The sequence below is a fragment of the Neolamprologus brichardi genome, chromosome 3, assembly GCF_056152115.1.
Source record: "Neolamprologus brichardi isolate AB-2024 chromosome 3, ASM5615211v1, whole genome shotgun sequence".
NCBI classification, from domain to species: Eukaryota; Metazoa; Chordata; class Actinopteri; order Cichliformes; family Cichlidae; genus Neolamprologus; species Neolamprologus brichardi.
In genome coordinates, this window is record NC_142106.1 from 29,121,650 (window position 1) to 29,137,841 (window position 16,192).

Here is a 16,192-nt window from a genome sequence, read left to right on the forward strand (position 1 = left end):
TCCCTGAGTTTAAATATATCTGCAGCACTTGGCAAATGAAGCCCCAACTGTCTGCTTTCAGCAGAAGAGGAGAGACTAAACAGGTCAAGTGTGAGGTTCAGTCAGTGTCCATCCACTTTAATTGTCTTTCACATTTGTGTTGATGAATCCTTTTAATGAGACAGATAGAACAAATCACAAGAACAACAAGTTTATCAGCCATAATACCTACTGAGCAAACACAGTCTATAATTCCCTGCTGCTTTATATGGATTTTTTTTAGAGGCTATCTTCCGAGGAAGAATAAGAAGGCTCATATTGCACTTTAGTAGTGCAATATTAATCGTTGCCTTATTTCACTTGTTGCTGTGTTGTCAATTCATCGTTTCAAAAACTTCTGGAGCTCTTTCTAAAGATTGAAGGTCTTTAACTGTGCTGTATATCCAATCCAATCCAACTTTATTTATAGAACACTTTAAAAACAACGTGGTTAACCAAAGTAATTTCCAAAGACAATTATAAAATTTAAAAATAAATAAACTAAATAGTAAAATATGAATGAAATAGACAATAAAATATACCATAAATAAAATTAACAAAGTAAAGAGGCCAAATAGAATGACCTCAGTTTTGTTTTCATTAAAATGTAAAACATTCAGAGCCAGCCATACTGATATCCTTAAGACATTCTTAAATAGGCCTGAGAGAGCTAGGATCATTATGTTTTAGGGGTAGGTAAATCTGACGGTAATCTGCATAAAAATGAAATGAGACATTATGGTTTTTTTTAAATAATAAGGCCAAGGGAAGTAAATGAATGCTAAAAAGAAGAGGCCCGAGGATGGATCCTGGAAGTACACTATATGGGATGAAGGCAGAGGAAGAACAGGTTGTGTTCTTGGTTATGGCGTTCCATGTATGCCTTGCCTGCTAGCATCTTGCACCCTGCTGTTATGTGCTGGATTGTCTCTGGGGCATCTTTACACAGCCTGCACCTGGGGTCTTGCCTGTTGTGATAGAGCAGCTGGATAGCGTAGTGGTTAGATTACACGCCTTTGGAACAGAGGATCACAACATACATACATAAGGTGCCTTGAGGCAATTGTTGTTGTGATTTGGCACTGTATGTTATATTTTGCCTCAAAGTGTAATGTACAGCTTAAAATTATTCAGAAAAAAGTGAATAACCACAATTGTGTTATCTTCTGTTTTTGATCATTCTTTATTATTCATCAGATTTGTTAATCATCTTTGATTACAACAGCACATCATTTACACCCTTTTTATTATGTACTTATTTGTCTTGTGTGATTTTTTTTCTCCTTTATTGTCAGGACATCATTTTAGAGTATCAAAAATATTGTTTCTGTAAATTTCATTGCACTAACACAGGATTTACTGGCAGTAAAAAGTGAGGACATTCTCTTGGTTTCCTCGCACAAGCACTACAGGGCAGTGGAGGCCACAGGTCAGAGCATCCAGCCAGGCTATGTACAGAGCACTAGGGCAGTTGCCGTGCGGCACAGGAAGACTCCTAATAGAATTCATTCATAACAAAAAAAAACATGCCAGTCATCTCACATATGTAAAGATTATTGAATTATAATCAACATAACAAAACAGCAAAATAAATAAAAAATAACCTTGCTTGGGGATTCTTTTTGGGGATTCTTTTTGCAGCAACTACAGAAAATGAACCTCTTCTATACCACAAAATAGAGTGTGTTTTGAAAAAGACAATAATCTTTTTCAAAACACACTCTATTTTGTGGTTTTGCATCAAAATAAGTGAAGTACTATTAAAACAAATAGATTGTTCTTGTTTTGTACTTCAAATCTTGCATTCTAAAGAACATAGTGGTTTTGTATAAAATCATCCTTTTTTTCTTTTCCCTTTCTTTTTATTGTAACTGTACACTACCGGTCAAAATTTTTAGAACACCACAGTTTTTCCAGTTTATATTGAGGATTATGTCGTTTAATTTGTTATTGCACTCCGAAATAAAAACATAGTAAAAATCAGCAACTGCAGTAAAAAAAAAAAAAAAAATCTACTTTTGACCGATACTGTACACTGGGTCTCTTATACTGACATGTATTTAAAAATATTTATTCAATATTCACTCTTATTGTTACCATGTTTGTCATAGCTGAAATATTCAATTTCTGTTTTAAAATTTTTAAACATATACTGTGATTGTAAACAGATGTAGAGTCATTTAATTCATTAGGGTGCATTGGTGAATGCATTACATTGATCCCCTTTTATTTTTGACCTGCCTTGTCTTATAATATATTATACACCACATTATAGTACAAATCATCTGGGGAATGATAAATGGTGGATGTATAATAAAACTGCCTCAATTCTGGGATTAAAGATACGCCAGAACAATGGCAATATAAAAGATTTTATAGAAAAGACACTTTTAACAAATTTAACAAAAGGTTCTGAATTTCACCGGTAATATAAAAAGTCAACTTACACAAGCACGAGGGTGGTATTTTGTGAATTCTTCCGGATGATTTCGTTCAGCCTTACTTTTCTCTCAGACTGTAAAGAAAATTTAAAAAAAAATGTTTTAAATGAATTTGGTGGACAATCATAGGCATGTCATTTTTTCTTTTGGTTAGAAATGAAGTACAGAGACAGACCTTAAGTCTAAAGGCCTCCAACTGTTTGTCTGATATTTTCCATGGTTCCTTCTGTTTTAGTTCCTGAACTGAGACACCTTCCTGCTGTTCATCATATAGCCTGTAGGGCGCAACACTCTCCAAAAACCTATTCATACTGCAAGGCATCAAAAAGACACAAATGAGTTTGCTGTCAAGGAAAGAAAAAACCTGCTATCATTAAACATGCTCTAAATAACTGTACTTTCAGCGCTCTATTACAGTTAATTCAACATCATGTTTAAAAATGTCTTTTTCACTAAATGAAACTGGGACTCATAATTGAAACATTTAGGTGAAATGTCACGCCTTTCATTTGTTTCTGAGGTTAAAAGCTTTGCAGGGGTTTTGTAAAAGGATTTTAGTGCATACTGTGACTTAGGTGAAAAAGATGGCAAGTTTTTCATACTTTTTGGACTGAGGACTCCTCTCAGTGTCTGTCATGACGACAACTTCAGTAACATCGATGCGGAATCTCTTCAGCAGGGCGATCATTCTGAAAGAAACAAAAAAAAAGCAATCTTAAAGCACTTCACTGTCTGAAAATCAAACACCTTGTCATATAACATGAAACATTCCTAAACGTTTTCACCCCAGTCTGAACAGCATGCAGGGAAATGCTCTTTCGGTGATTATGTGTTGTACATCTAAAATATCCTGGTTTAAAAATTTCTAAAAGAAAAATTACATTAATTTCATCTGTGCTTTATTTAACAATGAAGATTACATCACAAATAAAAACGTAATTGAAGAATGTTTACCTGCACGCCTTTCAATTTCAATTTATCTATGAATAAAGGTTTTTAAAAATTCGAATACCAATACATAGGTTAAAATAGAATAAACCTACGCATCACGGCTTTCCTCCACGTTTTCTTCATCTCCCAATATGAAAACCCTAATCTTACCACTGCGCCAACATTTTCTTCTGGTGAGCAGGTAAGGCACCAGTAAAATTAGTCCTAGAGAAGAGCAAGATAACAGTGGTTAATTTTATATCCAAAATTATATGTGAAGATTCAGTTTTGACTACAGCCAATACTGGCACTAAAATTACATCTGTCAACTATCCATCCACTAGTCTAAGCTGAGATGCTGAGTCCTCCTTCTCTTTGATTACTGACTGATCTAGGTGTTTCCAGATAAACTCACAGACCAACTCTTCCTTGGATTTGCGCACCACCACGATGTGTCCAAGAGACATCATATTTAGATGACCAATGTTAAGTGGTCAGAATCCCAAACTGTTGGTTTGGAATTCTGACCAGATACCCAATCCACACACTTTTATATCAACTTCTATATCAACTAAGTGTTACACACGTCTTATTAAATTGTGATATAACTAGTGTGCCTAGTGTTTCACCTCCATCATCAGCTATCCAGTAGATATCAATAGTCTTCTTTCCCCCAGCATTCTTAAACACAGTCTTGATCTGATTGCTGTTGATGTTTTCAGAAATGTCATTAGCTGCAAAAAGCGATAATTATGTGTTATCATAAGGATTACTCCATATTCATACTTAAGAAGCTATATGCTTTCTATGTACATTAACGACAACCATCTCCATTGCAGCATTTCAAAAGCAGCATCTGTAAATGGAAATACTATTAAAGAGATGGTATGATCAAATCTTTATTTTACACTATTTCATCGACATGTAAATATCTTTGAATTAATTGAGAATCCTTATTCGTCCCCCAGACTGTTTTCAACAAAAATTGTTCATGTATAAATTAGACATTTATACATTTAGAAATGTACATACATTTTAGCTGACAAATTTCCTCCATGTGCAGTGCAGGGTTATATGTATATTGACTTTTACTTGGAGAATAGTGAACTTCTCTATATATTTTTTAAATCAGATGATTGAACTTTTAACATCAATGCAGGACAATGATTGGTCGAAAATATGCATTTTGGGTCAGATTGAAATGAAAAAATCTGAAGCACTGAAAGTGCTTGTTTACCTGTTTCCTTCTCAGGAAGCTGATGGTCATTGTTTTCAATGGCTTCATCAGGCTCAAAGCCTTGGTTTTCTAAAGTAAAAAATAAAGGAAGGATTGACCGCCGCAGGGGCAAGCTGGGATTTTTTTTTTTTTTAATTTGTCATAATTTGTTTTTGGCAAAAAAATAATAATAACAATGTCACATGCTTTAGAAATTCATGCTAAGCCATGCATCCAACCTTTAAAATCAGAATGGTCAGTGATGTCCAGCCCATCCATCATCCTCAAGATACACAAACAGTACTTGGAGTCAAATGTATCACTGAAAAACAGTAAGAGAGAGTGTGTGAGCAACAAAAAACCTTTTAAGGACTCTTGTCAGCAAAAAAAAAAAAAAAAAAAAAAAGTGTAGCATTCAATTAAGTGTTAAAGAGAAGCTGTCATAATATTGTATGGTACTTTCTATATGCTAAGAATGCACACTGCACTTTTAAAAGAATCGTTAAAAGGCTTTTTATGAATTTTAGACCAATAAATCATTCAGTTGACCTTTAGGACTACAGTGTAAGTAAGCCAAATTTAAATGGATGGCAACGGGACCCCACCCTACAACATCATGTACCACCACTGCCCTGCAAGTTTTTTCAGAATTAATTCAAAAAATCTTTCATCATCAAAAATCTTTGATGTTTACAATAGAATGACACTCACACACACGGAATATGAAAACAATGATAAGCTTACTATATAGCGTGGATATAATCTTCAATGCTTTTAGGAGAGCTTTCCATCCAGTTTGACTTGAAGCCAAGGACCAGCGTGTTAGGCTTCAGCTTGCCAAGACCAGAAGCCTTGAATTTAAAAATAATAATAACAATAGCAATCCATCAGAGACATCCAAATATTTTAGGGATTTTAGGGATTCAACATTGTTAAACTCTTAGATATTTATATTCAAAGAGCCACAATTACAAATTTACAAAAAAAATTCTTGATATTTTCAAGATAATGGAATTGTAAAATGACACCATAAATAAGATGCAAGGAAAACACACAAAGCCACCCCTAAACAAGAACATAAATTACTGCATTTAATTTTTTTAAAAACAGGCAATTTAAATGCCACCTCCTTACTTCAATTGTATTGTAGTACTGAAATGTTTAATAAAATGTTATAGTTTTTTTTTTTTTAAAAAAAGGAATGATATGCCATAATTACAAACCAAAAGCACATTTGTAAACAGAATGCCATTTTTGACACACCTCCAAAGGTATTTGTGTCTTCTGCAACTCAACAAGGAACCTTTAATTTGTCAGGCTCCAGCAGTTATACAATAGAGTCACTCACATGGTGATGAAAACCAGTTTAGCATTATCAAACTTTATGAGAATCATACAGTATAACTTGTAAGAAGCCATTATTTAGTTTCTAGTTTCTTTTGAGTAGTGAGCAACAATTGCTTCTCAAATAGAGGACATACCTGTATCAGATATCGAACTCCATCTCTGAGGGAATCAGCCGTAAACTGAGTGTAAAACGAGCGAACCTTCCTCTTGTTTAACCATTTAACATACTGATCTGTGGAATCCTGAAACTGGGTCTGCTTTTCTGGCTTCTGGAAAAGGCAATTTCAACCTTCTATGAAAAGCTGAAGAAACTGAGCATGTGCAATTAAAAAACCTCTGACAAAAAGCCAGTGTGGGAACTTTTAATCAGTGGATAAAAAATGTTAATCAATTGTCATTTTTAACTTTCAAAGAAACATGAAACAAAGAAACTCACCATTATAATGTTTCCACAGATCATAAGGCTGACATGCTTAGTGAAGCAGCCAACAAAATCCACCAGTGCAGGCCGCTGTTGTGGAGGTCCAGTCATGACAAGGCATTGTGGTCTAATAAAAGGACATCAGACAACAAAGATAATGTTTGGGAGTTACTCTCTATTTGAATTATCCCAATGTTTGAGATATGTGGCCTGCTTTTGTTGGGGAATGTCCTCCTTTCAACGTTCTGCACATGTTAGTGAGATTTATTTTGACAGTTTTGGGGTGTTTTTTTTGAAGATAAAACAGTGATCACACAAATACTCTTTGAAAAAACAACACATGAAAAAAAACCAAGAAAAACAAAAAAAACCACCCAAATGCTTTTTAACATTTTAGACCACTTACCTAAAATTCTTGACATGGTCGTTGACATCAGTAAGAGACACAGAGAATGACAAAGCCATGTTGTATGAACTTGCCTGTATTGAAGAGCCCCAATTTACATCTGTTGATGTAATAAAAAAAAACATTATGCGAACAGATGCAGTATAAATGACTGGTAAAATACAATGTATTTCACTTGTCCATCTGAGGCATGATTCTTATCAAAGCAACATTGACTTCCAACCTATGCTTGATTTTGACTCACTTGGTTTCTTTAGGTATGCAATATATAGAAACAGGAGGGAGATGACAGTCCAGGTGATCAGAGCAGCCCACCAGGTAAACGCAAACATCAAAGCTATAGATGCCAGTGCTCCATACAAAGCTGTCCATTTGTTATAGTATTTGAATGCTGGCCTCCATCCTTCAAGAGGTGACAAGAGAAGGACAGTTACAAGTGAGCATAATGCAAAAGTTCTGATCCTAGATCCCCAGTACTGTGTCCAGTACAGCCTCCAAAAAAAACTAAATTATAAGACCCACTTTTTGCCCTCCCTATGCATAAGCACATAAAGGATTGAAGTGATGTTCAAAGGAATAAAACATTTAGCTTCACATTATTTTGTATCAGTTTGTTAAGTATCACCTGTCTTGGACATCACTTTTGTCCTGGTGAAATGCTTAATTTCTTGTTTAGTGAATAGCCATGAGCTTGTCTCTAGTCTTAGTGCAGTGCAATAGCTGAGTACATAACTTACCAGGGGAGTTGACAAGTGAAGCATGAAAGCAACTTAGGTTTATAAGAGCATAGGAACACAGGAAGAAGTTGGAGATAATGGGTGCAATGATATTTAGTTGAGCTGTAATAATACAGAAGGAAAAAACTATCAGCACATATATGAAACAATATTTCAAATAAGAGTAGAATGACAGTGCTGGATTACACTCACCAACAAGAATGATGGCCACAGCAATGAGGTAGGTAAGGATATAGCCCCGGAGTGGTTCATTGTTTTTGCCATAACCCTTTGCAAAGAATATAATGTACGGGTATACGTTGTCTTTGCACAGACACTGAGAGATAAAATAAAATACAAATATAATTTATTTAACAATAATAACTTTACTACATTTACAGATGTATGTATCACATTTTTCATTGTTTTTCTGCTTATTTTAGTTAGGATATAGGAATTTGCAACAAAACACTGAAGTTTTTTTCTTTTTTGCAGAACCTTGCTGAAGTAATGCTGAAGTGACTTAAATCTGATTTCTTTCTAATAACCATCAGTTCTCTGCCATCTGTGACAAAAAGGCATCCAGTTGTGTAAAAGTATGTGGAGAAATGTCCCATGGCTTCTTTGTTACGATATACATAGACCCAATATGTTTTTGCTTCCCCATGCGATTGAGAAGTCAGAAGTCCACAAGGTGGCAGTATTCCTTAGTGTCTCTGTTAAATTCTGAGGTCCAATTTTTAAAAAATAAAAGCTAAGGTGAATTTGGCTAAGAAATGAGGTCCAACACAACTGCTATGGTCATGTTTATAAATACTATGGCATTAATAGCAGAATTGTGAGAGTGGTGTCAGATGTTTGTCTATCACTGTTCTACTCTGCAAAATTAATACTTTTTGCTGCACAAGCTGAAATGAATAAACTTTGATAATTGGTTAAGACTGTCCATATTTTACTGCCTAAAAAGTAAAAATATGGTTCAGTCATTGTGATGTATCTGGTGGTTCTCACCTGAAAAATTTTAGGGGCAGAAACAAGAAATCCAAGAGCAGAAGACAAGGTGGCTGCAAAAATACCAGCAACAATGAGGTAATATGAACCAGACATCAGGCCCATTACCTGTAGAGAATTTTCAAAATGAAATTGTAAACAACTGGAAGAATGTGTTCAAAATAACACATTTAATATAATTACTTAAAAAAAGTTTAAATAATAAAGTTTATTTCTTAAGCAGTTTTTATATATAAAGTCAGTTTTAAGAGACAGTTCCAGAAAAGAAACACTGAACAAAAGAACAAACTAGAAGGAAATTCAAAAAGATTACAAAACAATTAAACAAGACCATGCAAGAGTCAAGTGCATTTTTTTAATGAGAATAAGGATTTAAGTTAAAAATAACTTAAATTGAAACTAGAATGAGGCACGTCAGATTTCCTTAGGCAGCTCATTCTAGAACCAAGGAACCCAATTGGTAAATGCTTGATTGTCTTTTTTCTTTAAGTGAGAATTTTGAACAGTTTACAGGTTTCTGAGTATCTGAAAGCTGCACACTGTTTGATAAGGGCAAAAAAGTTGCACTATATATTTCGGGGCCAGGGAATGAAGAATTAAAAAGTAACACATAAAATTGTTAAATCAATTTTAAATCTTAAAATTAGTGGACAGCCTGTACAAAGTCTTTAAAAACAATGTAATATGTTCATTTTATTTGATTCTTTTAATACGCCTTGATACATCGTTTTATGTAATCTATAGTCAATTCAATGCTTTTGGATTAACCTGTTAAAAGACCATTACATTAAAGCATGTGTGGCAATCTCAATATGTTTCCAACTCAGATCTTTAAATGGATCCTTGCAATATTCTTAAAGTGGTAGAAGCAAGTCTGGGAGCACATTGTTTATATCCTTCTCAAAGGAGAGATCAGAATCAAAAACCCCTGGGTTTATTTTACATGTAAAGATTAAAAAAAAAAAATATGAGAAAAAATAAGTTAAGACTTGATCCAACCTGTCACAACCAATAAGAATTTCTATTTTACGTAAGTAAAATCTCAGAATAATTGAACACATCGATTTCTAAATAGCCATTAGACATTTTAAAAGGTTGGAAAGATTACTTAAGATTACAGTAGGTCTCACTGGGGCATAGAGCTGTGTAAAACCAGCTAGAAGAGCAATTAAATGTTTTATATCTTAAGAATGTGGCCTAGTGGTAGCATGTATAACCAAGAAAGAATAGGTCCCAGTACAACCTAATGAAGGACTCCAAAATTTTAGCAGAGCATGAAGAGCTCAACTTATCAATGATAAAATAAAATCTGGTTCACATTGCAATGAACATAAATGCCATTTCTCTCTTAGCTGACCAGTACCTGTGAATAGTTTGCCAAACCCTCTGAACAAGCCTGTGACTGGACACACTTTGTGAAGTTCCAGCCCAGTTTACATGCTGGTCCCAAACAGCCATCTGTGCTGTTTCCAGTCATGAGGTCAGTCATATTTCCAGAGGCATCCCTCACTACACTTGCACCTGCAGTCAATGTAAGTTTCAGAACAGAGTCAAAAAACTGTTTCATTCATAGTCTCTGACCTTTTTCTCACAGGCAGTTTCAACAAGAAAAAATGCCTATATATATATATACCACAGAATCTGAATGAAGCTTTTAAGTTTAGATTCCAGCCATATCTAATGCAGAGAAAAAAAAGTAAACTGAGTAATTACCAGAAGTGACAACAATCACAACGTAGCTGAGAGTGGTGCAAAAAATGGCCATTAGGGTACCCTTCGGGATAGCAGTAGAAGGGTCCTGCAAAAGAAAACATTTTTAGAGTCATCACTTACACATAAAGCTAAGCGGGTTTAGTAGAAGAACTCTCTTTTTCTTGATGCTTGTCATACTTTGAGGTCTCCAGAGATGTTGGCTCCAGACAGGATGCCAGTGCATGCAGGAAAGAAAATTGCAAATTGACGGAAAAAGTTGCCATCAGGACCTCTCCAGTTTGGTGTGAGGTTTTCTATGAATACATCCTCTGTAGAACATACGAGATATTAGCTTAAAATTATGAAAAAACACATTCCTATTGTAAACACATACAGTGGCCTCAATGATGTTTGGGACAAAGAAATGTCTTTGAGTAACCCCACGTGATGTGAGTAACAAATGTTCCTCAGTGTGAAATCTGAAATTGAACAATCTAAAGGTGTTCTTCAAGTGCAGGTGTACATTCCACACTTTGATTCAAAGTAACTAGCATATCGGTTCAATTTATAAATATGGTAGTTATTTTTCCAGGGTACCATATTGTTTGAAAAAAAGTAATATTATGTATGTTAAAACAGTCGTGTTTAGTACTTTTTTGCAGATCCCTTACAAACAAGGACTGCTTGAAGTCTACGATTTATTAAAAAAAAATAGCAATTGCTGAGAACCTTTTTTTGGTGATGCCTTGTTAAAACTGCAGCTACCTTCAACTTCTACTTGTTTCAAATGTTTGCCCTTTTAGATTTCTTCTTCAGCATATGCAAGACATGCTCAGTTGCATCAAGATTTTGTCAAGTAGCTGGAAGTTTGCTCTTCCAGCTATTACTTCCAATAATTAATTCATGTCAATCCTATAATGTGTTCAGTATTGTCAGTGACAGTCCAGAATAACTGGCATCAGAGAATGGAGATCAATGTATTAGAACTGGTAGGCAGAACTTATTAAAAGGACTGATAACTGAAGGAATTAAATCAAAAGATTTTTTTTTCAAAGGTGTGTTTTGGAAACTAGATTGTTGTGAGAAGAATAAACTTACTGTTATATCCAAAGAAGCCCTGTGACCTCTTCTGGAGGCTTGGAGGTATCAGTGTTCCCACAAGGTAATCAGCGAAGGAAGCCATGAGAACTATGAAGAAAAAAATCTGAGCCTACGAGAGTAAAAGAGAGAAAGAATGAAGGGAGATAATTAAAATAGGTATAATGAAGAGTAAACATTAGAAACAACAATATTTGTAACCCATGTCCAGCAAACAAAGTGAAATGTATTTGGTTGTGCTTACCTTGGCTTCCCAATCCATTCCACCGAACGTAATGAACAAAAGAATTGTCACCGTGACCACACCAATAATACGGACATCATTGAGCGCATCGACCATTATGGTACCATAGCTCTAAAAAAAAAATCAACAAGTTATTAACAGGAATATGAAAGTATAAAGATTTAGAATGCATTATTTTACAAGATGTGGTTACCTATTTATTTATTTATTTATTTATTTTTTATTATTATTATTATTATTATTATTATTATTATTATTATTATTATTATTATTATTATTATTATTATTATTATTATTATTATTATTTGTTTACCCTCATCAGATCACGTACGACCTCTGAAAAGCCAACAGTATGGAGTGCGACAGCCAAAGCATTGGCAATGGAAAAGATCAGTCCAATTGATGCTCCTAGTTCAGGACCGAGTGTGCGAGAGATCATGAAATATGTCCCACCTAAATATTGAAAAATATGCAGAAACAAGGCTGTTAAAAATATTGTGTGTGAATGGGGACCAGGAAGAAGGGAAGCAACGCCGGGAGCATTGGCACTATTCTATCATAAATGTAGTAAGAGTACTCTTAAAGGAAGCATTTCTTAAAAGTGTTATAGAGATATAGAGAGTATTGGACAGGACAGTAGGTTTTAAAATGGGAATTCAATGGATGATTTTAAAAGGCAAGATTAAGTGGCAATAATACTTATACTGTGTCATTCCAGTTTAAAATAATTTACTCACCTGATTTCACTCTCCCATTGGTGGCGATGGCGGAAATTGACAGGGCAGTTGTTGTGGTCACTGACACAGCCATGGTTATAATGACCAAGCTCAAAACTGAAGAAAGAAACAAGTTACGCCTCAGTATTATAATATTATGATCATGGAGGTTTTTAACTAAATCCTATTTAAATAGCTTGAATAAGAATGTTTTACATGTACTGTATCAATTTTCTTGTCTACAGAACTTATACAATTCAATTATCATGATACATTTTGCATTTATTTTGTCATATATCCACAGAAATGGGTAAGGAACTTACTCCCAACTTATATAAATTTGTATTATTTATTGATTTTTTTAATTTCTCATGTCAATAGTATGAAGTACCTTCTGCAGGATGAAATGGAACAAATTTTAACCAAGGTGAGTATTTTATTCAACCCCAAATTATCATTTCCTGTTAGATTAGTAATCTAATCTCATGAATTAACAGCCCAAATCAAGTTGGCAACAGAAAGCAGGAATAAAAAGGACCCAATATACTGAACAATGAATGAATGTTGTTTTACCAATGCCTGCCTGAGAGGTAATCCATGTTAGCCGGAGAAAGAGGATGACACCCCAGATATTCAGCATGCAGCGCATCTGTGATCAAAAGAAAAAAAAGTTAATTTTTTGGTTTTATTTGTTTTGTTTTTTTCCATTTGTATGTTGTAGACTTAAATACACAGAAGCTTTGTTCACCCAGACTGCAATAAACCAGCCAAATCTAGTAGGTGGTTTCCCTTCAGGACCTTGGGGTTCTTCATCATCTGCGGTGGCATCATCTGCGGCGGCATTTTCAGCTTCCACTTCCTAAAATAATAATAAATCATTTAGAAAAAAAGTTTTCTGAATAGAAAAATAATCAAATGTCAGTTTTTGATTAAACTAGTTATTAATTCTATAAGGTGCAAAATACTGTGCTTCAATTTTGCAATAAAAGGATGTAAAAAAAAAAAAATGTTCCATAACGTTCGAATACTCAAAAAAAGAAAATTTAATTCAATTCAAGTTTGTTTATTAGGAAATCCTATCAACAGTCACTGAAAGGAACTTTCTGGAAGTTGTGCTTGCTCCTCTGATGAGCAAGGACATTGCAATGACAGGAGGGAACAAATTTCCTGCTGCAGCATAATTTTATGGTTGAGGGTCACATGACAATTTCATCCTGCTTTCTAGATTTATATCGTCTATGAAATAAATCAAAAGTTCTAAGTTTAAACTGTCTCCTTCATAAATTGCAAAGTTAAACAACACAACAATGAAATGTTTTCCCCACAGGTGGAAAACTCACCTCAAATGTTTTGCGCAGAACATCAAGAGAAGGTCTGATTTTGATCTCTTGGTGGGGCAGTGTATTCGCATAATACTCTAATTGTGGCGCCGTGTCTATGGTGTTATAGATAGAAGTTTTTCGTGGGTCCATGTTTGAGTCCTTCTGTCCCGATGCGCTTTTTGTTCCAGTGAAAAAAAAGAAAGAAAAAGTTATTAAATAATGAAACCATAACTGCTTGAAACTGTATTTCCTTCAGTGATTGCTAAAGTTTCTTTCTTTCTTTTTTATTTATTAATTTACTTTGTTTCTTGTTTATAAATTTAACAGATCATAGATTCTACCAGTTGAAGTAGAAAAAGATCTAGCATTTAACAAACCTTGACATGCCTGAGATGGTGAAGGTTGGATTTATACTGCTATCAAAATGGTGTGAGGAGTACCTGGGAGGTCCTTCTTCAGGATTTGCCTGGTGAATACCTGGGCCTGACCCAGTAATCTTAGACTTCAACTGCCCCATTGATAGTCTCACTAATACCTGTTGGACATTATGGAAGAAAAGAGGAATGAGAAAGGGTTATTCATTTTTATTTATTTATTTTCTTGCACTGAAAAAAATATTTAATGAAATTGAAAGCTTGGAGAAAGACTTTTGTTCATATCATGTAAGTGTAATGTAATAATGTCCAATGAAGATATCTAAAAAAAACAAGCAAAAAAACTATACTTACTGGGTTTTTTTTCCCTGATGAAAGAATCAGCAGTTCAAAAAATGTCCCTTTGTTCATCTCATAGCTCAGCTTTTATACTCTGAGTGAAATGTGTGGGATATGAGACATCTCCTCCCATTTTTGGTAGCTGTTCTGAAAAAGAAATCTACGCAATATGCTTCACAGGAAGTGTGACATCTAACAAAAACAAAACATCTATTTATAATATTGGTAGGAAATAAAAAGCAAAACAAAAATATGTAGTCATGTTTCTCACCAACATTTAAAATATAAACATAAATGAATGATTATTTTTATTTTATTTAAGTTTAACATGAGTAATACCTGACCAACCTGAATCAGCCTATGTTTTTCAGAATTGTTGGGACCTCATGAGCAAGCAGTGTTTCCAGCTTCAATCAAAATTGAAGCTGGAAAAAAGTAAAATGTTGAAACTTGGGGGAAAAAAATATGGTTAATTTATTTACAAATGGCAGCAATATGCAAGTTCCTACGTTGTTTTGGGGTTTTTTTTTAACCATTTTGTATTTTTTCCTTGCCTGTAATTCAGAAATATACAACATTTTCTTGCATACACTACTGTCTGCCTGAGTAAGATCTGCCTGAGTGTTTTAAAATTGAAACAAACCTTTGGCAGCATGGCCTTCATTGTGGCAGGGCAATGCTATAGTTGACCCTGCAATCAGCATTCTCATAAGGTCACTGTGCCCTTGTCATTTGATACAACCACAAGGTTGATGTTTTTATTGTCTGAAAGGTGTTTTGTACGTACTATAATTTGCACGTTTGTCATTACATTATTAACACTGTATTTTCCACATAGCAGAAAAAACATTACCATCTTATATTTGAGTGGAAAATCGGGGGTTCATATATTTTGTTATTTTTATTTTGTTGGGATTAATAAACTTTGTTTCACCCTAATGTCAATAGTTTCATTATGAACATCTAAAATTTAAAAACCTTTAAGGCATGAAGGTAGACGTGTTTTTAAACACTATTCTAGCCTTATTTTTCACAGGGATTTTACAAGATGATCCTGCACTGCTTAAATAATGTTCAGATTCAAGCTCTGAAGAGGTCACTGAGGTCGGTGACTGATAGTGTTGCACAATTACGGTCAAAATGATAATCACATCATTGTTTCCAATATAAATTTTACAGGTTTTTTTATTATTATTAATTCACTTTAGTAACATAAAGTGTTTCTATTGCACTGCAACTGTTTTCAGTTTTATATCTTGTTATCTTCATACATTGTGCATATTAATCTGTCTTTATTAACATGTGATTTTTGGGGGACAAGTACCATCTAGTGTTACAGACGCTAGAATTTAGTTGTATCTCTGTTTACGGAGTGTTACTCATTCAGACTAGTCCAGGAAACTTCAAGCAGTGGATCGGGAAACAGCTGTGACTAGTTCTTCCAGGCAATTTGTGAGCAACTGATTTAGGGAGTCACTGATTTGCTTTTGCTTTGGACTAAATTTGTATTATTTATGTAGTAGTTCATCATATTTTATTTATTTCCAGGTGTGCTTTCACTGCATTGACAATATGTTTGGGATCAACGACATGTTGAAAAATTAAGCTGTTGCCAATCTTAATTTCTAGATGGATGCTGTTGGTAATTCGGCATAACTTTTTTTCTCCCTGTTTACCTTTGTTATGTATGGCTTCTTGACTGCCATACTTCCATTAAACCATTTCTTGTGAAGCTTCAGCAAACAACACGTGCATTAAATGATGGCGCTGTGTCATATTTTTATATTTAAAGAAAAACTGCACACCATGATGAGATATGCCAAGTCTTCAGCTAGGTCCCATCTAAGTCATATTATTTGATGCATCTCAAACTGTTTTATCTTTGGCATTTTATGTAGACT

At 34.3% G+C, this 16,192-nt stretch overlaps 1 protein-coding gene across 2 annotated transcripts; it reads right to left on the reverse strand.

The window, feature by feature from the left end:
* Positions 1-1,225: 1,225 nt before the first annotated feature.
* On the reverse strand, positions 1,226-14,429 carry LOC102789778 (solute carrier family 12 member 3-like). 2 transcript variants are annotated; one of them, XM_006808533.3, is made up of 28 exons: positions 14,307-14,429; positions 14,019-14,113; positions 13,597-13,753; positions 13,005-13,115; positions 12,830-12,905; positions 12,278-12,373; positions 11,854-11,993; positions 11,541-11,651; positions 11,297-11,408; positions 10,397-10,527; positions 10,220-10,304; positions 9,870-10,027; positions 8,507-8,614; positions 7,709-7,832; positions 7,517-7,618; positions 7,024-7,182; positions 6,780-6,879; positions 6,389-6,500; positions 6,087-6,221; positions 5,350-5,456; positions 4,845-4,927; positions 4,627-4,695; positions 4,019-4,123; positions 3,503-3,614; positions 3,062-3,148; positions 2,635-2,770; positions 2,466-2,533; positions 1,226-1,513 (listed from the first exon to the last, which is right to left on the reverse strand). In XM_006808533.3, the coding sequence occupies exons 1-28, from the start codon at positions 14,361-14,363 to the stop codon at positions 1,375-1,377; spliced, it is 3,075 nt and encodes a 1,024-aa protein (XP_006808596.3). In that variant the 5' UTR covers positions 14,364-14,429; the 3' UTR covers positions 1,226-1,374. The 2 variants fall into 2 exon arrangements, with proteins under 2 accessions (XP_006808596.3, XP_035771596.2); XM_035915703.2 differs by having other exon boundaries at positions 13,956-14,113.
* Between the last annotated feature and the right edge of the window lie 1,763 nt (positions 14,430-16,192).